This window comes from Mirounga leonina, unplaced genomic scaffold, assembly GCF_011800145.1.
Source record: "Mirounga leonina isolate KUSES-001 unplaced genomic scaffold, KU_Mleo_1.0 Mir_173, whole genome shotgun sequence".
NCBI lineage: Eukaryota > Metazoa > Chordata > Mammalia > Carnivora > Phocidae > Mirounga > Mirounga leonina.
The window spans coordinates 44,234,688-44,256,929 of record NW_023270447.1 but is presented as its reverse complement, the minus strand read 5'-3'; the positions used below and the strand labels follow the sequence as shown (position 1 = coordinate 44,256,929).

The 22,242-nt window shown below is 40.7% G+C and overlaps 1 protein-coding gene across 8 annotated transcripts in view; it reads left to right on the top strand.

Moving 5' to 3' along the window:
- The window catches only part of PATJ (PATJ crumbs cell polarity complex component), a 353,127-nt gene that overhangs the window by 318,537 nt on the left and 12,348 nt on the right, over positions 1–22,242 (top strand). For 7 of the 8 annotated variants that reach the window (XM_035018405.1, XM_035018407.1, XM_035018410.1 and 4 more), the window contains 5 exons: positions 488–574; positions 4,703–4,817; positions 6,140–6,177; positions 9,939–10,061; positions 10,781–10,885. In XM_035018405.1, coding sequence (XP_034874296.1) covers positions 488–574; positions 4,703–4,817; positions 6,140–6,177; positions 9,939–10,061; positions 10,781–10,885 — 468 coding nt within the window. Of the gene's footprint in view, positions 1–487; positions 575–4,702; positions 4,818–6,139; positions 6,178–7,867; positions 8,305–9,938; positions 10,062–10,780; positions 10,886–22,242 lie in introns of those variants that run through there. The other variant, XM_035018411.1, reaches the window with a different exon arrangement.

Here is a 22,242-nt window from a genome sequence, read left to right as displayed (position 1 = left end):
ATAATCAGCTGCATCTTACACAGTTTCACAAATAGCTGTGGAAGCTTTTGCAAAGACAAATGAACCTCGTTTATTTTAAAATTCTGATTTCCTAGTATAGTCAGTTATGACTTATGAGAGAATTTGTTATTTGTAGATTATCTCTATGTTTGATTTTTCTGTCCCCCGTTCACCACTTTTTCTTAATTATTTCACTGCTCATGAATACTTTAATCGGAAGGGAAAAGGAAGAGGTGAATTGAAATGTAATACTTTTACCATGTTTAAAGAAGTCATGAAGTCATGAGATGAATACCGTGGAGTTGATGTGTTTTTGTTATTTTGTGTGATTTTTTTTTTTTTTTTTTTTTTTTGATTACTGAATTTTCCTTTTCCCTCTTGTTTTCATCACCCGTTTACAATTCTTGGTGCGGAGATGAGGGGAAGCTCTGCCATGATAATTTAGAAGTTAAATGCTGTTTTTCACCTCTTTTCTTGTCTTCCCAAGTGTGCACAGGGGCTGGTGCAGCTAGAGATTGGAAGACTCCGAGCTGGTTCCTGGACCTCCTCAAGGAAGACCTCACAGAATAGTCAGGTTGTTGCTGGCTTCCCATCAGACTGACTCACTCACCCATCCCCACTGGGAGAAAGCTCCCCATTTCATAAATGATTGGAATGTGTACTAGACAGCATATTCACAACACCATGTTCAGTGCATTTTAATATGTTTGAAATAAAAATGAAAGGTGGGATGGAAATTCGTTAATATTCATTAATCCCTAGATTTTTCTCTCCTTTATTGCCTGCCAGTATTTCCTTAGAACCACTTTTCTCGTCCACTAGTAGCTCTGTATTGCCTATGCATGCATGTACACAGCTGTGTTTATTTAAAAAAAAGAAAGCAGCAACATCTGGTGGCAATTTGACCCTCATTAGCACAACATTGTTCTATTCATTCAATTAAATATTGCTATAAAGTTAACTTGTGAATAGCCACTCACACATGCTGAGGGCAATTAATGGCATATTCCTAAGAGAGCCAAGTGTGGAGGGTTCTCCTCTGAGAGGGAGGCCTTAATGGGTGATACTTTGTAGGTTAGCAAACATCTTATGTTTATTTGCAAGGCTGATGTAAGTGCCACTTTTATTTTTAACAAAGTATATTTCAAAGTTTGGGTTTTTTGTTTTGTTTTTATGATAATGCTGACAAAATCAAGATGGTAGACTATATGTTTGTCCCATTTGGTACATAATGAAGCTGTAGAAACTTAACATGTGACCTCCATCTCCTTTGTGGGTTATTTATGGGCCTTTGTCTTGAGGTTAAAAGCATGAGTTTTGGTCCCCTCGCTAGTTGCCTTAGACTTAAAGCCTCTCCAAGGCTTTTGTTCACAAGTCGTTCTGAGTTTGTGGTTAGCACACAGGTGCTTCTGGGATGCTATGAACTGCCTCCTTTGCTTCACTGGTATTAGAAAATGGGTAAAGAAAAATACCATTGTTCAGCTAGGATCGCAGACTAGCTATCTTAGAGAATCTTCAAAACAGTGAAACCCGGGCGCCTGGGTGGCTCAGATGGTTGAGCGTCTGCCTTCGGCTCAGGTCATGATCCCAGAGTCCTGGGATCGAGTCCCGCATCGGGCTCTCTGCTCCTTGGGAGCCTGCTTCTCCCTCTGCCTCTCTCTCTCTCTCTGTCTCTCATGAATAAATAAATAAAAATCTTAAAAAAAAAAAAAAACAAAACAAAACAGTGAAACCCAATAAACATCATGTTAAATTTTAGAATATATTTTCTCTTTTCATTTCTGGCCTATGCAATGAGCAGCAAATATCATGTATACTAAGACACGGTGCTGAAGGGGGACTCCAGGAGCAAATGGTTGATAATGATTCTGAGCAGACTTGTATCAACAGTGGGAATTTCAGATGCAAAAATAGTTGTCTCAGAGCTTCTTCCTTAGTGGAAGATTCACTTGTTGAGTGATTTCACTAAAGCCTTGTTGTATGCAGGTTAGAATTCAGACTGAACAATACTGGGGATAAAATTTTTCTTCCTTGCAGAATATGGGAGGATGCCACAGAGGAGACTCCATCGGATCTCACTGCAAAAGGAGTTTGATAGGTTGAAAAGAGGGAGAAGGCATCCCAGATAGATGGAATAGCATATGCAAAAGCACAAAGGGATACAAAGAATTCCAATGTTTTAAGAAAAGTTTGAGTTATATGCAAACAATGAATCATGAAACAGTACATCAAAAACTGATGATGTAATGTATGGTGATTAACATAACATAATAAAACAAAATTTAAAAAGAAGAAAAGTTTGAACTGAAGGATGAGGTAGTAGGTAGAACTAGATTTCTGTCATTGAAGAACATGTATAAGAACATCTTTGTGATTAATAAAGTTCACACTTAGGTTAAATACAGAGCTAACAAATTTAGAAGCTCGATGATTAAATATCAATAAAACTACCATCACCATTTAGCTCATCTGTAAATGTGAGCTGTCCTATTTTAGAAACCTAAAACAAAGTATCAGACACTTTTATCTAACCTTCCTGCACAGAATTTTTAACCTTAGGGGGTAGAAGTTTAATTCAATTTTAAGGAAAACAGTAAATATGTTTTATCCTTACTTTGTCCTTAAAATTTTGGCTGAGATGATAACGAGAGTCTGCAGTGATACTTGGCTAATTAAAAGAAGGCTCATAGCTGGCTGTGAAAAGGAAATGTCCTCCATTATCACGAGCTGAAGACCAGCCCATGACCCGACTGGAGAAAAAGAAAACCCATTCCCAGACATTTTCACCTTCAGACCCTCTAGGGGCACGGATTTCTTTCTGGGCAGTTATAAGATGAGGAGATACATGTCTTCTTCCGAGGGCCAAGGAGAATTATAATTTGTTAGACTTGGCCTAGGGAAAGTGGGTTCACTAAGATAGATCTATTCTTGGGGCCACCAAGCCTCTTTTTTTAAAAAGTCTTTTCACCAACCAGAAAAGAGTGCCTTTACCCTTCAAAGGACGGTGTGTCATGGGAAAGCACTTGAGAAATCTTTTCCTCAGATAACTGAGGGAACACTTCCAGGCACAGTTCATATTTATAAAGGCCGTGGCAAACACATTGTTCTAAGATTTTTTTAGGCAAAAGTTATAATATGCTATACTCCCTCAATTCTGAATATTATTATAGCACTATTGATTTAAATCATATCCTTTCAGGAAAAATATAGAAAACACTCCTTTAAATATATATATCCGTTGTGAAGTATATGATGTCTGTCACTTACTTTGAAATGAATTTTTAAACACTGATGAACAGATGAATGGGTGTGTGAGAAAGAAAATCCAGCAAAATATTGATTGTGGAATCTAAGTGGCATGCATATGAGTGTCTACTATATAATTCACCTTTTCTGTACATTTGAATGTTTTCATATTTAAGGAATTAAAATATTAAACAACTTGCATCATAGAACTAAGGAAATGGGCCAAATTATAATTTATCAGATTATAATTGTGATCTTAGGTTTAGCTTAAAATTTTTTTTTTTTTAAGATTTTATTTATTTATTTGACAGAGAGAGACACAGTGAGAGAGGGAACATAAGCAGGGGGAGTGGGGGAGGGAGAAGCAGGCTTCCCGCCGAGCAGGGAGCCCGATGTGGGACTCGATCCCAGGATCCTGGGATCATGACCTGAGCCGAAGGCAGACACTTAACGACTGAGCCACCCAGGCGCCCGGTTTAGCTTAAAATTTTGAGGCAATTAGGTATAACCTTGATAATTTAGTAGAAGACATTCTTTATTCATTATTGGTTACTTTTTGGGTGGGGGGGTTACATTATTTTCTGCATTGGAAAGGTCCTCCACTGTGTATATGATTCTCATCGAATAGCTACTAGCCATACATGACTATACAATGTAGACCTCAAATATTTATTTGAATGAATAAAAGGACATAATGGAAGTAGATTGGGCTCCATTACCACTGACTCCAGGAAAATCTTGGAGAAAAAAAATTTAACCCATTCCTAAAACAATATATTCCCTTGATATTTGCTGCTTTCTCCCATAACTGAGGAGAAAGTTGCTGTTAGTCAGGATTTTATGATAGTTGTTTTAGCAAAATGATCATTTGAGTAATAAGGTAATAAATGTTGGCTGTAACCCCCACTGACTCATATGCCATTAACTGATCACATATAAACACTATGTAACAACCTAGGAAAATGTTTTTCGATTTCATGGGGTGCAAGAAAAGCTTAAATTATTGCATGTTTTCTATCTTGATGATTGAAACTATATATATATAAAGCTCATATAAAGGGGAAGGCGATAGAAAAATGTCAAATGATGGGATGCCTTCGGCTAGGTCATGATCCCAGGGTCCTGGGATCGAGCCCCACATCGGGCTCCCTGCTCAGCGGGGAGCCTGCTTCTCCCTCTGTCTGCTCTGCCTGCCGCTCCCCTGCTTGTGCTCGCTCGCTCTCTTGACAAATAAATAAAATGAAAAAAATACATATATTAAAAAAAAGAAAAATGTCAAATGGTATTGGGTTAGAGTGGTAAGGGTGTGAGTAGGGGTCACTTCTGTTTTCTGTTTTAGCCTCTACAGAATTTTCTATCACACGGTTATGGCTATGTCAGTAATTAAAATACTAAGTCTGGAGTTTTAAGACCAAGTTCGTGTCTGAGCGCAGCTGATGGCGGGCTTTCTTTCCAGGGAAGCCAGCACAGCGCACACAGCAACTTCCATCCCTCCCTGGCTCCTGTCATCACCAGCCTGCAAAACCTGGTTGGCACAAAAAGAGCTACAGATCCTTCCCCCAAAAGTTCAGGTATGACTTGGATGCACTACCAGCAACACCATCCTGTGACCCAATTTTTAAAATATTAATAGTTTTTAAAAACAATCTCTTTACCCTCAACTCAGACACGTCGAAATCTTCGAACGTGTGCACCTAAGCCCCAAGCTTGATGAAAAGCCTGTTCTAAAGGAACGAAAGCCATAGGGACTCATTTTGGGAATGTGTCTTTAACTGTACACAAATCACATGAAAAACAGGAAAAGTGGAAATCTAAACTACTTCATAAAAGAAAACCATTTCCCAAAGAGAAAAATTTCAAATGACAGGTCACTTAAGGAAAGTCAAAAGTGCATATACCATTGTGGGTGGGGCAGGTCCTTTTAAGTCTTTCCTTGAGGAGAGGGTTGTCTTCGATTAGGGCAGGAAAATGTACAATGATACACAAATAGCCCATCCCCCGAGCCACTTAGGATATATGGTGATATCCTGCGTAGCTGCTGGTACTCCCATCAGCTTCTGTCAGACCACGTGGTTATGACCACATCTACCTCAAGAGAGGGCCTCTTTAAAATAGCCCCTAACCACATGCACCCCAATGTTTATAGCAGCAATGTCCACAATAGCCAAACTATGGAAAGAGCCTAGATGTCCAACAGATGAATGAAGAAAGAAAATGTGGTGTGTACAAACACACACACACACACACGCAATGGAATATTATGCAGCCATCAAAAAACGAAATCTTGCCATTTGCAACGACGTGCATGGAACTAGAGGGTATTATGCTAAGTGAAATAAGTCGATCAGAGAAAGACAATTATCATATGATCTCACTGATGCGAGAAATTTAAGAAACAAGACAGAGTATCATAGGGGAAGGGAGGGAAAAATGGAACAAGACGAAACCAGAGAGGGAGACAAACCATAAGAGACTCTTAATCTCAGGAAACAAACTGTGGGTTGCTGGAGTGGAGGCGGGGTGGGAGGGATGGAGTGGCTGGGTGATGGACATTGGGGAAGGTATGTGCTATGGTGAGCTCTGAATTGTGTAAGACTGATGAATCACAGACCTGTACCCCTGAAACAAATAATACATTATATGTTAATAATTTTTTTTAAAGTTCTCTTCATTGTTAAAAAAAAAAAAAAGTAAAAAAATAAAAAGTAAAATAGCTCCTAACCAGTAGTTGCCAGTTGGGATTTTGAGAAAGTATGTAATACCTGTTTGTATTCTCTCTCGAAAGAGCTAGAAAATTATACTATTTTTTTAAATTTTTATAGGAGAATTTTAAATCCTAACTGTGTTATCTCTTTATTTTAAAAAGTTAATTGTGTTGCTTCCTTATTTATAGGCACAGATATGGGACCAAGGACCGTTGAGATCATCAGGGTAGGTCAATAATTTTGCTATTTTTCTGATTTGTATTGTATTTCCGTTAAAACATATATTTTCTCCTCAGTACCATTTTTGCATTGTTACTGTGCTCTTTTAAGTTACTGAAGGCATTAAATGGTCTGTGTAACATAAATAGACTTAGAAAAATACAGTAAAGCCACATAGAGGACCATTGTGAATTTTTTGGTATGTCCCATCCACTATGTTTTGTGCATGTGTTTAAGTTTTATAAAACAAACCAAAAAAAAAAAAAATGGTGTAGTAAACTCTGGTAGCTTGTCTTTTTCCACTTTTTTTTTTTTAAGATTTTATTTATTTAGGGAGAGCATGTGTGAGCAGGGGGAGGGGCAGAGGGAGAGAATCTCAAGCAGACTCCATGCCAAGCATGGAGCCCAATGCAGGGCCTGATCCCAGCACCCTGAGATCACAGCCTGAGCCGAAATCAAGAGTCAGACACTTAACCAACTGAGCCACCCAGGTTCCCCTGTCTCCTTCACTTGAAAGGATGAACTTTTAGCCATTCTAGTATTTTTTTATGGCACACAGCATGGTTTTTATTAGTTGCATAGTATTCCATCATATAAATGTGCTGCTTCCTCCTAGTAAACAATTAGCATATTTCTCAACTTTTGCTCTTTTATAGCAACATCTGTGTTTTTCTTGTTTCATGTATCATGGGTGATTTCCTCAGGATTCGTTCCTAGAAATGAAATTATTGATTCAAAAGCCACATTTGTTACTTAAAGGCTTTTATACATATTGCTAAATTGCCTTCTTGAGAAGATTGTGTGTTGTGTTAAAGTTCATAAAGTTGCCAATCCTGATTTTCAAACTCCTGTGTGATATCCAGAATATTGGAAAGTACTTTTATTTTGATCACTTTCAACCATTAAATTTGGGATTCAAGAAGTCTTTAAAAAAGAAATTATGACCTTGTTATAATCATGGTTCAGCTGCAGTGAAGAGATATCCAGCATAGCTTAGTTCTCTGGAATCAATCATAGCTGTGTTTGAAGGCACTCTACCATTTATTAGCTCTGTGACTTGGCAAGTTACTCAGGTTTTCTCGTCTGTGGACTGGGGATGACAACACTTAACTCACAAGATCAATCTTACTGTGTGGATTAAATGAGATAATGCAAATAGCATACTTAGCATAGTATCTAGTGCGTCATAGATGTCCAGGAAGTGGCATCCATTATTATTGACTATAGTTTGTAGTAAATCTGCTTCATTTGTTCCTAGTATCTTTCCACCAGAGTGGCAACTCAGATGTTCCTATGATAGGAAAGTTAAATCTACCAAATGTGTACATAATTATGGATAAATTACGGAAGCATTATGATGGATTTGAACAAAGCCAAGTTATTCCGTAAATTTCTCCTCATTCCAAGGTTTATAAAATAACATTTTATGCAGGTGCCCAGGTGGTGCAGTTGGTTGAGCCTCTGATTCTTGGTTTCAGCTCAGGTCGTGACCTCACAAGAGTGGGATTGAGCCCCATGTCAGGCTCCGAGCTCAGCAGCAAAGTCTGCTTGAGTCTCTCTCCCTCTCCCCCTCCCACTCAGGCTCATGTGTGCTTTCCCTCTCTCAAATAAATGGGTAAATCTTTAAAAATAAATAAATAAATAAACCATAAGTTTATGTTTCCTTAGTCATTTCAGCCTTTTTTTTTTTTTTACAGGCTTTTATAAAAAGGCCTACTCCCAGCAGGAGAGAGAACTGTGTTCTCCCACACATGTTCCAAGCAGAAACTTTTGTGATGAAATTCATCTTGCCATTTTGCATGCATTGCTTTACTGTTGATGCATTCAAAAAACATAAGCCAGACACAAATATGTTCAAAAACAGGATATAAATGACCCGTGACTGGAGAGGTCAGCTTCACCATTCTTCTCTTACAGGCATGACATGGCAGCATTAGTAATATTAGTAATAGTAAGGAATAATTCCTCACACTTATGTGATATGAGTTTTTAAAGTTCTTTCATATATTGTTTTTGTTGTCATTTTGTTCTTTTCCCATCTTCCACTTTTATGAGGTAAAATTGAAGCACCCTAAGCTGTGTATATTTTTCAATAATCAATTAAAATGTCGGGAGTCTTGCTACCATGTAAGTCCCTTTACCACACCCACGCCACTAATATTTATGCCATAGTCATCATATGTATACATTTACATAAATTGAGAACCCAACCACTGTTATAATTTTTACTTTCAAATGTCCTGCATCATTTATGTATGTATGTATGTATGTATTTATTTATTTGAGAGAGAGTAAGAGAGAGAGAGCACAAGCAGGGCAGAGGGAGGAGCAGCCTCCTTGCTGAGCAGGGAGCCCGATGTGGGACTCGATCCCAGGACCCAGGGATCATGACCTGGGCCAAAGGCAGACGCTTAACCAACTGAGCCACCCAGGCACCCCGTCCTGCATATTTTAAAGAATTGAAAAACACTGGTCACATTTTCTTTGCATTCTGAGTAGTTTTGGTCCTCGGGAATGTAACGCTGTGTAGACTCAGAAGAGTACTGACGTTTATGGTTTAGCAGGCAGTCAGCCCATTCGGGTTCAGACTGCAAATTCTGTCTCCCCTTCCAGGAGCGGGGGTTCACCTCCCAGCTCAGGTCTGTGTTGGTCGGTCCCACACGTGAGTCACTTAGAACGAAGCCAGAGAATTCTGTGGTGCTCTCTGCTCCAGCTTTCTTCCTTTATCTCCAGTCACGGGGGCTCCCGCGCCTGGTTCCTCTGACCAGCAAGATGGGGCGAGATGGGGCAAGAGAGGCATCCACATCAGTGTCACACTGCGCCACCTTTCCAGCTCCTGGACCAGCTCTCACCCTCAGGACAACGCTGCCAGGAAAAGAAGGGGGCGATCCACCCCCTGCTGCTTTTACTCCAAGTTTTGGCTCTCTACCACGATTTGTTTCTTTACTTTTCCGAAGCCTCAGGTAGTTGTTTTCTGTGCTTGACGGAGTTGTGCATTTTAATCAGCAGGAGAGAGCTACTATAGTGGAGCAAATGCCACCACGCTGAAAGTGGAACACGTCAGTCATTCTTTCCGTGATTTTCAAAATAGTAACCCTGTGATACAAATGTGGAGAAGACCTGGACGAGAGCCAGGATCTCTTCACCAGGATCCGAGCGCATCAAGCTGCCTCACCTCCTAATCTTAGCAGACTCTTTCAGCCACATCTTCCTTCTCCCTGCAAACTCCGTTATCATTCCAGTGGGTGTCCTCTCAGATCCTTTGTTGTAATGCAGCCGTGCAGCTCTTTTAGAGCCAAGTGTGTTTGTTCACACCCAGAAGAGCATGATATGTGTGGCAGTTTAATCATAAACACCATATGAGAACATACTTGCCAAGTCTGCATCAAAATTGGCCACTAAACTGAGTAGTAACATAGGGTTGTTTTGTATTTTTGTGTGTGTTTTTACTCCTACTGTTGCCTTTTATTGAGCCTCTTCTGTAGGCTAAGAATGCACTATATCATCTCATTTAATCCTCAAATCAACATAAAGATGGAAACTCTTAAGAGGTTAAGGAACTGCCTTAAGACCCTCCCCACCCCCAGCTAATTAAGTGCTAGAGCTGAAAACACAGGTCTCTTTACCACTCCAGAGGCGCTGCACTTAACTCCTGTGTTACCCTGGCCTCCTGCATCATGGAAGGATTTTGTTCAACAGCTATCCGGGAGCAATCAGGTTGTGATTTTTTATTAAATATATGAGCACTGTGTTTTCCTTATTTTTTAGGAGCTCAGCGATGCCCTTGGAATCAGTATCGCCGGAGGAAAAGGAAGTCCCTTAGGAGATATCCCAATATTTATTGCCATGATTCAGGCCAGTGGTGTGGCTGCCCGTACACAGAAACTTAAGGTAAACAAAAGGAAAATGGTGAAATGCTAACAGCATGTGGTGGGAGACAAAGTTGCAGCCATGGGCGCTTTATTTAAAGTTGGAATTCCAACAGAGACCCACGCTGAGGGCAAAATGCATTGGAGAAAGTTTACACCTAAAATTCATTAGGTCCCTGGGCATATAAAAATATTATTGTTTGTATCAAAGCTTCCCAGTGAAAGAAGAAATTGCAGCTTATTTGCAAAGCCTCCCATACCATTTTTAGCACTTCATTTCACCCAAAATTAATTTTCACCTGAGGGAGATTTGACCTTAGAATCGTCCTTCAACCAGAAGAATTAACGTTCTTACGATTTTTTTTTTCCCCACTGCCCCTTAATCTTAACTTAGGTAGAAAAATAAAGGAGAAAATATTTGGCTTCCTCATTAGAGCTTTATTGAACAGTTAATTTGTATGCCCCACTATTATTGGGGAACCACCATTGCCAAAACACAAAAGTGGCCTGCCGTGCCTTCCCCTAATCAAACCTGACCCCCTTCTTGTTTCTCTGATTGGTCTGTATTTGGGGAAAGCCATAAAAATTCCTCATGCTTCTGGAACTTGCATACACAGGAGAAACACAGAATCTTCACAATAGCCACAAATGGGAAATACAACTTAAAAAGAATTTTAAGCATTCTCCTCAAATTGAATTTTTCTTAATGATAGTGATTTTCTACCACTTTTGTACTTCCAGGTTGGAGATCGGATTGTCAGCATTAATGGGCAACCTTTGGATGGGCTGTCTCACGCGGATGTGGTTAATCTGCTAAAGAACGCCTACGGGCGCATTATCCTGCAGGTATTGCGATCAATGGGACACGCAGCTGCGCGAGGCAGATAAGTGGCGTGCAAAAAAGATTGAGCATCACTGGTAGCAGGCATCAACGCCCAGCAGGGTGCTTGCTGATGTGAATTATGAGGGTTGAAAGCAAGAAATTATTATTTTTATTCAGAAATTCTTTAATGCCACCCATATAGGCAGTGAGCATGATTATATGAAAGCCTAACAAGGGGAGAAAAATTACTCTTTGCTTCACATGATAAATCAACAAGGCTTTTAGCTTCCAGCATTCTTTTGTAAATCAAAGTTTGTGAGGAATAGGAAATGATTTCTTTTCTTATGCCCAAAACCTGTTACCGAACTGCCCAGACGCTGTCTCTTCCACTCCCTTTAAAGGAAGGAAAAAATATAATGCTCTTTTTCCCCCATAGCATAAATGATTGCCAACACTGTTAAATTCTCACTGTGTGGTTGTCATCAACTGAGGCAGACAGTTATTTATCAGCTGTGGTCCGCAAGAGTGTTGTCCAGATACACAGGGAAATCTAGCAGGAAGTAGAAAGGAGGTGTGCTTGTGCTGTTCATTACCCCTCCTTAAATTTCAGCACTCCACACGTCTCTGAGATTGATACGGTGCAGTGAGAGCATGATACTGCGAGTTTTGCTAATGAGTTTCTTCCAAAATGTATGATTATAATCACCACACTTCTGCAGGTAGTACTGAATGGTTTACAGGTGAAAAGAATAAAACCCACCATTTAGTACCTTAGAGAGGGATAGCCAACCCCTCAGATCATTCTAGCCTTCAAATAATAATTTCAGGGGTGCCTGGCTGGCTCAGTCAGTAGAACATGAAGCTCTTAATCTCAGGGTTGCAAGTTCGGGCCCCACGTCGGGTGTGGAGATTATTTAAAAATAAAATCTTTCAAACTGAAAAGCCATTACACTGGGGAGAATCACTTTGTGGTGCTTAACTCTCACATCTCAGTGGTCTAAATCCAAAGGGCCAAAACAGACATTACAGAAAGTAAACGATGGGGCACCTGTGTGGCTCAGTCAGTTAAGCTCCAACTCCTGATTTCAGCTCAGGTCACGATCTCGGGGCCATGGGGTAGAAGAACCCCACGTTGGACTCCGCACTCAGTGGGGAATCTGCTTGGGATTCTCTCTCCCTCTCCCACTGCCCCTCCCCTCTCTAAAATAAATAAATCCTTTAAAAAATAAATAAATAAATTATTTTCAGCGTGTATGAAGGAGATCGTACAAATACTGTCGGTAGTTTCGAGGGAGTTGATGCGATAGGCAACATATTATTCAGTGATTTGGGTCCCCAGGTTTCTGCAGAACACAGAGCGGAACACTGTGTGGACTGACTGTAGAGTCAGCTTCCGCTGTACTCGTGGTCCTCGCTTTCAGTGGACCTTACGCTGCCACCTCGCATTCCTCCCTCCACCCCACCTCAATCGCCCGCCCACCTGTGCCCCGCCCACCTGTGCGTGCTTGCTTTTTCTTACTCGCCGCGCTTGCTCTTCCTTCGAGTTATGCTGACCCCTAGAGGCCTAAAAGTGCAACTCCTCAGTCTCTGGGGACCATTCGTTACACAGATTTTTTAAAAGGAAGTTATTTAAACTAATAACTATGTCAAGGCAAAAAAATGTCTCCCTTAGCAAAATCAGGTATTACCAGTATTTTCATACACCAATGTAATTTGTTCAGTTCTACCTTCTTCACAAAGAAATGAGAAGCTACAATGTAAAACTGTAACATTAACCATAAAAACACCCTAAATGACAATGAGCTCAAGCTCTCCCATGCAGAATTAACATTTCACTCAAATTGCCACTATTCACATACCTTTGAACGAGTTCCTTATTTTTCCTCTTTCTGTATTTTAAGAAAATGACATTTGGTTTTAAAATGCTCTCTTGCATTAATCACATTAGTTGGTAGTGTTATTTTCTAACCTGTGCTATTAAAAGCGTAATGGAATCCTTTGGGATTTTTACAGTATAATCTACACAGTTATGGGTATGGAGCATATGTACTGCCAAAGGCTTTAGATACAAAACCCAGAAAACTCTTATGTCCTGCATCAAATACCTTTCAGTTACATAGTGTATTTGCCTTAATTAAAACAATGTGCATATCGTACCAGCAATATAGTTATTACAGCTGACTTGGCACTAGGTAATTATTTTTATCATCAGGTGAGCCAGCGCATTGGCAGAACAGTAGGGAAGGTCAGGTAATTGTGTCTGATGATGTGGAAAAGACTTACTGTCGGTGTATCATGCAAAGCAGTCAGTAACTGCTGGTTGCACAGAGATTAAGGTCTGGGTCAGCAGGCAGCAGGATGATGAAAAGGAAAGAGTGGAAGAGATGACCAATCCTTACAGAAGCTTCTCCCCACAGTATAAATTTCTGTCTCTGGGTGTTAATAAAAGGTAAATATTTCTGCCCTTAAAGTCTGATGGTTTCTTATTCTCAATCATAGATTGATCAGTGGAGATTGATGTGGTTACACGGGGTCATTTTAAATGTTCCCAATTATATTTGCTTTTCTAGTCTGATAGTTTGGTTAAGCTCCTTTGTCTATAGAATGACCATGAAACAAACCTTTTTCGGACAAAATCAGGTAACCCAGACTCTCCGCTAGAATTTTTTTTTTTTTTTTTTGGTACATCTTTCTTTGAGAACACAGAAGATAAAAAGAGGATATCAGAGATTTTTATCACTAAAGGAACTTGTGAGACTTGTTTTGGGTCCATTAAGAAATCGTGCAAACATTCAAGAGTGTAGCAGAATGGGTGGATTGAGGTAGCACTAACTAAACTAGGGGATATGGGAAGAGGACATTGGGAGAGAACATTATAGTTGGAGATGTCCAGTTGGCAAAGGAAATGTACCGCCAATACTCAGGGAGACTTCACTGCTGGGAACAGGGTAAATAAAGCCATATGAGGCTTTTCAGTGTCAACATCCCCACCGCCTGGCACATTATATATCATAGGTACTGGCTGAATAAATGAATGAAAACAGTGGTGACAAAGACAGGACAAAGGCTTGAAGTCAACAGCAAGGAAACAGTAGGAAAGGCAGGGGAAAGAGTCTGAAGTCAGGGAGATTCATTAAGGGTCTGTCTACAGAGTAGTTTGGGAGGCCCTTTGGGGACATTCTCCAGAACACACACACACACACACACACACACAAATTGATATAAGAGGGTCCACCTGCTGGTCTGGGGGGAGAGAGAGAGAGATGTCATATTTATTAAGATAATATAGAGAAAACAGTGACTTCTTTTTGAATCTTCAATTGAAAATGGAAGCGAAAAAGACATGGGATTAATTCAAGGGATCCAATATCCAACAAATAGGAGTTGCAAAAAGAGAAACAGAAAAATAAGAAAGAAAAATAAACCTTAGCCTAAGGTCCATGAATCAGTAAGCAGGATAAATAAATATAATACCTATATACGTTCTAAACCTTTCAAAGAAAAGTATAAGCTACTTACAGAAGAACAAGAGATTCAAATGGCACCTCTTTTTCAGCAGTATGTTTCTGAGAAAATTACTTTAGGATGTACTCCAGCAAAAGAGCAAGTAAGAAAGAGGGAAGCCAATGGATTCAATGCTGAGAAACGTGGAAGTCCCAGGACAGCTGTGTAGCGAGCATAGAGAATAACTTGCCCAAATTGGAGCAGGGTGAGAAGACACCTAAGAGAGATGCCTCTGCATCAAAAGGAAAGAAAAGGAACAGATGAATTCTCTCATCTGTTTAAATTAGAAGTTTGAGATGACTGGGAAAATTTGGGGCTCAATTGGTGATAAGTATATAAAAATTAAACAAAATGAGATCATTGTTACCTTGGAGAAAATAAATTTGTACCAAGAAAAGGAAATGTAATCCTAGTACAGTAGTTGACTCAGTATAAATAACATTTATATAAACATTGTAAGTCATAATAATAAAATCAATACAACCAAACATCATAATGCATGAAATATTAGTATCATGGTTATTTGGGATGTATTAGTGGAGAGGAAAATATGAGAAGTAAATCTTTAAAGTTGAAATAAAAGAGATTGTTGGAAATTGTTAGAACTACAGAGGTTTAAAAACGTATATTTAAAGAAACACAGAAAACAAGTAGAACTTTAAAATAATATAAAGTGGAAGAGTTTGGCAAGCTAAATTTTCATCCACTGGAATATTTCATCTGTTGAAATAGGGAGTTGATAGACATCAACAAGATGATAAATTTTAAAACAGGATTATAAGCATATTACTTAGCTTATACCTCTGGAATTGAAAAGAGAAATGTTTAGTGTTGTCTCTAGAGAGTGAAAGTGTTGAATTTTTTATCATGTGCTGTACTATTTAATTTTTTATCATGTGCACACAAAGAGAAATATCCTGGAAAAATAAACAGAAAAGAACCAGGTCAAGAATACAGGTTCTAGACACTTAAGGAGAAAAGAATTTTAAAAATAGCACACTTACCAATGAAGCAGAAGTAAATAAAGCTGGAAAAGTCACTACACCTGGTAAATAAATCACTGGCAATCTTTAAAGAAATTGATTTTCTTTCAGAGTTGGTGGCAAGTCAATAGAGAGCAAAGGAGTAGTTGGGAGCAAAGGAAATAGAAGACAAGGTAGGGATGATATTACCTCTGAAACAGAAGATTAAAATTTTTACAGTGAAGGGGTGCCTGGCTGGCTCAGTTGGTAGAGCATGAGACTTGATCTCGGATTTGTAAGTCCAAGCCCCGCGTTGGGTGTAGAGATTACTTAAAATCTTTAAAAGAAAAAAATATTCAATGATGATCATTGCAGTGATGCTGCTGTTAGTTCAGAAGCCAACCTGAGACCCACTGGAGTGGTGCATTATTTAGAGAGAGTAAAGCGTGTTATTCTCTATGCCTGGAATATCCATGTCACCCCACCTTCCCCCTCTTTATAAATCCTGTGAAATCCTTTGTTTGGAAACTCTCCAATCAAAAAGTTGGGGAATAGGGAGTGCCTGGGGGTCATTTCCGCCTGAAACCATGAACCAATCCAAAGGAATGTCTGTGCCCCCTAGCACAAAAGTGTTGGTCACGTTGAGTGGGTTGCTGAGCTATGCTGATTGAGTTAAAAGATATGAAATTATAGTGAACTAATCAGCACGGTTACCAATTCGGTCCAGAAAAATTCTACTAGAGGAGAAAGATGGATTGGGTTGGGAACAGAAAAGGTGTGTGATGGAGGGTGCAGGGCAAGCATCTAAAGGCACATGTGAGTACCAGTAAAGGAGTGGCTTGTGAGCCGTTCTTAACCTTGGCTGTGCAGTAAGGTCACTGATTCCAATCCTGGTTCCTCGGTCTACACAGGGATTGAATGGGTCTGGGGTGTGGCATGGACTTCAAGAGAGTCTAAAGCTTCCCAGGTGTTTCTAATATGTAACCAGCTGACCTGTGGGGGTCATGATGGACAGAAAGCCAAGTGATGCTGGGAAGTTCTGTAGAACAAGTAGTCTTTAGTGTCAGAACGTCATGTGTTTGAGTCCTCTCACTTAACTCTTCAGTTTTCTATAAATAGGAATCATCGCTCCTTTCTTCCAAGTTTGCTGTGAGGATTAAATGAGGTGTAATGTTTAATAAAATAGCAGCTTGCCAATGGTAAGCATTAAATAAGTGGCACTGTATTACTTTCATTATAGTAATATGGGCTTGAGGTCAGCAGATGTGAACATTTCTAAAACCCTGGAAACGGGGTGGTTTTCCAGGTGGCATTTGAGATGTGTGCCACTAGATGGTGATGTCACTAGCAGTCACCTGGCCCCTTATTTTACTCAGACTTAAAACATTTGACACTTCAAACCATTATATTTTTAAAACAGATACGTTGAAGTCAGTATACTCTGATGTCCCTGGAATCAGTGTCATTAGATTCGAAGTAAAAACTTGAAGCAGATGTGTTTTCTACTTCATTAAGTTACACCAAATATCAGTCGTGGGACAGGGTAATCTTTTCTTTTTTTTTTTTTTTTTAAGATTTCATTTAGTTATTTGACAGAGAGAGAGAGACAGCGAGAGAGGGAACACAAGCAGGGGGAGTGGGAGAGGGAGAAGCAGGCTTCCCGCCGAGCAGGGAGCCCAATGTGGGACTCAGGTGCCCAAGGCAAGCTTTTCTTGATTGTTCTTCTGTTCTGTGCCCCATCTTAAGATGCCAGCTTTCTCAGAGAGCACCTTCACTTGACAGCCTTCCTGTCGGTTTTCAGCATATCCACACTATGGATCTAGGACCCAGGATGGGTATGAGTGTTGAATTTGTATTTTGTACTGCAAGATTTGACTCCTAACAAATCTAAGGGCTAATCTTACTCCTCTACAGGATCGGCAGCTCAGAAAAGTTGTAAGCAAGGAGCTCAAGCTTTTGTACATTGTGATAATCCTACTTACCTGGAAAATATTTCGACTTCTCAATTCTCCAAAACAATCCCCGAAACCTATTTTTTTTTAAAGATTTTATGTATTTCAGAGAGAAAGAGAAAGAAGCACAAGTGGGGGAGTTAGGCCGAGGTGTAGAGGGAGAAGCAGACTCCGTGCTAAACAGGGAGCCCAATGCGGGGCTCAGTCCTAAGACCCTGGGATCATGACCTGAGCCGAAGGCAGATGCTGAACCGACTGAGCCACCTGAGCCACCCAGGTGCCCCCCAAAACTATTTTTAAGGAAAGGTACTCATCCTAGGGTCCATGCCATAAAATCCTGTGCTTTATTACCCAATTAGAAAGTATCAAGCATACATCATTTTAATATAAAACATACAATTCTGATTGAATTTAGTTTTTGCTTTTAACCTAAATTAGTAAATGTCACAAGAAGCCAAGGCATGAGAAAGCATTATCAGAATTAATACACTCCTGGAGGGGAAAACACAGTTTGACCAGGGAATCCATTTGGAGGGGAAAACACACGGTGAGGGGCAAGGGCAGTTGGAGGGGGAAACACGCTGTGAGGGGCAAGAGCAGTTGGAGGGGGAAACATCCTTATTGGTTCTTCTTCCAATGATTCACAAGTCTCTGCTTTTTCATTAGACTCAGAGGATAGGACTTCTTCCCCATCCTTCATTTCACAAGTCTTTCTCTCAGAGTGACTCCCTCTTTCTCTTCTTCCATTTCACGAGTCTACCCCTCCTCAAGTGGAGAGACTTCTTCCTTTTTAATTTCAAGAGTCTCTCTCCCCTCAGTTACAGTGGCTTCCTCCTCCTTTTTCATTTCACGTCTCCCTCTCCTCAGGTACAGGGATTTCCTCCTCACCTTCCTTCAGACCAGTGACCTCCCTCTCCTCGGGTGGGCACTTATTAAATGTTTGATCCTAACAAGGTTGGGGAGAAGGTGAGGAAACAAATCATTAAAGCCTGGTGGTCAGAGTTCAAACTGCTGCAGCCACTTGGCAGCTTCAGAAGATCTATTCCATTTCCTCTGTGTGTACCCATCACCTAGCAGTGCCGCATCTAGTTATTTGTCTGAAAGACCCACTCAAGATATACGTAGCAGCACTATGTGCAGCAGTAAAGAAACACATAAACTTAAAGGACCCACAGGTTTTGAACCAGGTGATGGTTTTGAAGGGTGAGTGGGAAGCAAGGAAGACATCTTCCATATCTCCAGTCCCCAGGGATGAGGGTTGAGAAGAAAGGTTGCTAATCTGAATACTGTGGAAATGTAGCTGGCCATAGCTGGGTCCAAGGACTCTGGACACCACAGCTCCTGAACCACATATTCAAGTTGCTCAGACCTTAATACCTATTGTCTGAGGACCTCAAAACCTTCTTTGCTTTACCCAGAAACCCTATCCTCTCCTCTCTCCACTTTGAACAGCATGTGTTCATATCTGCCCCCCACACTAGATAGCATCAACTTCAAGCCTGTCCGTTGAAGGGACGGAACACATCTGCTTTCCCTTAGTTTCTTCTACTCTCGCCCCCCTTTTTTTTTTTTCACTTCCGAACTACCACAGAAGTTTGTACCCAGGAGTTATAGATTTACTTAAAAAAAAAAAAAAAAAAGAGTAAACCTCCCATTAGTCTGTTTGCCTTCCCCCTTCAAAACACATAAATAGACCTTTCCCAGCCTTACCTCCATGTTTTTTAGTCCCTAGTGTTGATGGGGGAAGACACTTCAGATGCAGGGCTGAACTAAGACTCTTGGCCACATCTCCTTGGACTTCTCCCCATCTGAACATATACATCCTTCCGAGATAGATCAGAGTATCACCTTTCACAAATCTATCCCTGGGAAGACCAATCAACTCTGAGACGAAGGTGGTTAATGATGGTTAATGGAGACATCTTGGGGCTCTAAAGTCATTCTGGGGGTGATGGGTTTATGGTCTCCTTGTCTTCCTACAAAAGACTAAGCCATCAGTGAAAATCCTTCACATTTGCCATCTAGCTTCTTGGCTTCCACTCCTACAAAATAGGAGCTTGAACAACTCCAAGGATCCTAGGTAAGCCCCTTGGATTTAATATCATCAATGGTTGGGAGGCCCTTTTTATTTCAGGGTTGGGGGTAAGAAGAGACCTTCAGATTTTAGAGGGATGTGAGTTTTTCTGTAAGATGGTGCTGTTAGAAGTGTTTTTATATTTTCTGGCTAGATAAAAAAATTTAATTTTTACCCAAATAAAACTGTGACTGTGGTTTCACAATTTATACGGCTGATTTCATGAACTCTTGAAAGTGTATTCTCTTTCTAAAAGCTAAAAAAAAAAAAAAGATCCTTCTAGAACATCCATGGGCATCTATCTCCCATGCCCTGAGCCCTCTTCTTATAATACCTTGTGAGAGCCAGGGAGTTTTCCCGCCTGCTGTCAACCACACGCCATGACGGTCTGCTCTATTTGCAACTGCTTGTTCAACTATCTCTCTGCCCCTCTTCCTCCCTGACTGTCATATCTAGACTGTACTTAACTATATGCAGCGTGAGTCAGATTGCCTGATGTGAGAGTCCGAGACCAGGTCTGTACCCTAACATTGCATATGATTAAGAGCACAAGATTCTAGAGTGAAATGACACGGAAGTGAAACCAGCCTTCACTCCTTAACTGACCTTGGGAAAGTTACTTAACCTCTCAGCTCCAGGTTCGTCTGTCTAAAATACAGAAATAATAGTGGTACCTACCTCTGTAGGGACTCAGGAGAGTGCTTAGCATAAAGTAAGTGCTCAGTTGATACTCAGTAGTCGTGGCGCTGTTATAGGTTGAACAAATGGGCAAAGAAAGGAGCAGGTTGCGATCAAAACTTGGCTTTTGAAGGTACCTTAGAGAAAACAATATTTTATCAACTTTCCTCTTCAGCCCCATAATGGAGAGTCTGTTTATGGCTAGCTGAGAGTACAAGTCCAAATTCCCACCAAATATAGGAATCCCCTTTGCTATATCCCAAATTGATAGATTTTGAGCCTCTATTTGAATGCTTGCTTTGGCAGGATGCTCATGCTCTAACAAGCTGTGCCGTTCCATTCTGTAACGGCCTGACCAGAGTTTTTTTCTCCTTAAAAGGACCCAAAACCAATCTCCTTGTAACCTCTATCAGTCTCACTCTGTTCTGTGGAAATTCAGAAAACTGAGTCCCATAATCCCTATTCCTTAGGAAGGTTTTGGGTTCATTCACTCCACAAATACTCATTAAGCAATTGTTACGTGCCAGGCATGTTCATACTAAGAAGCAGTCCTTATCCTCATGAATCCTGTGATGGGGAGGTGGGGGAGACCCGTTAGCAGTCACGGAAATATGTATCATCAAAATTTGTGAGAAAGATTTTGGGAGTGCTATGGAGAGGAAAACAAGAAAAATTAATTTAAGCACCAGTAGTAAAGAAGGCTTGTATAAGGAATGTGACTTGTAAGCTGATACCAGGCCAACTGGTGTTTTTTGGGGGGGGGAGCAGATTGTGGGCAGAGAGAACTGGAATGTGGAGTGGAGTGGAAGGAAACTGATGAGATTAGAGGAGCAGGCTAGGGGAGGACGTTTTTTGTTTTTTTTTTTTTTGAGAGAGAGAGAGAGCACAAGAGGGGGTAGGGTCAGAGGGAGGAGCAGACTCCCCGCTGAGCAGGGAGCCCGATGTGGGACTCGATCCCGGGACTCTGGGATCATGACCGGAGCCAAAGGCAGTCGCCCAACCAACTGAGCCACCCAGGCGCCCTAGGGGAGGACTTTTGTGTATATACTTAGGGAGTCTGAGTTTTATTCTAAGTACAGAGAGAGACCACCGAAAGGTTTTAAGCAGGGGATTGCCATTATCCATTTTATATTGAAAAAGATAACTGGCTATTATTGTATAGAAGAGAGATTGGAAGAGGATGAGTGGGGATGCCGGTTAAAAGGCAGATGATGATGATGAATTGATTAGGATGGTCACCACAGAAGCAAAAAGGAAACGGATTTGAGAAGCATTTTAGAGAGAGAATCCAGAAGACTTGGTGGTGGATTACATATGGCAGGTGAGAGAGGGATGATGTATCAGGTTGATACTCAGTAAGCACCTGTGTGGTTAGCATCCCGGTATCCTTTCTAGTTAGACAGTCGTCACCAGTGAGCAATTAAGTATTTTCAATCTTGGGGCACCTAGGTGGCTCAGTGGGTTAAGCGTCTGCCTTTGGCTCAGGTCATGATCCCGGGGTCCTGGGATTGAGCCTCGCATCGGGCTCCCTGCTCTATGGGGAGCCTGCTTCTCCCTCTCCCACTCCCCCTGCTTATGTTCCCTCTCTCGCCGTGTCTCTCTCTGTCAAATAAATAAAATCTTTAAAAATATTTGAAAAAAAAAGTATTTTCAATCTTATACCTAGCACATTTTAATCAGGTAGTCAGAGGTGCCATCTACTAAGGGGGAAAATGAATGAGAAAATGGTTGTTGGATCAAAAGTTTGAATTTGGTTAATGCAGATGGTAAGTTGACAATTGGATATATCAGACTAGGAGGTCATATGCAAAGACAAATTCTCCGATACACTAGCTGTGGGGAGAGTACAGAAAGGGCTGATGGAAAGTGGAGGGGCTCTTGTGGTCAAGGCAAGTCTATCTTTTCCCCTTTGTCTCTTATCCTAAATATTTGCCCAGTTCATTCAGCCATTCTGTATATGATGGTATTTCGAGAAGATTCCATAACTTGCACACAGCTGTGTTTTCCCCCAGAATAGGATACTTCACCAAAATGTGTTCTGACTCGCCAGGGCTGGCCCTTGCTTTCCTTGTTGTAAAAACTCTATTGTTACTATTGTTAATCTGTTAGTTGCAGCTAAACTTAGCAGTTTAGGCAGCCGTGCCCTCTGTTGGCTCTTTCTGAAACTGCAGCCAAATCCAGTTCTTGGCATTGGTGTCAGGTGCCTCACT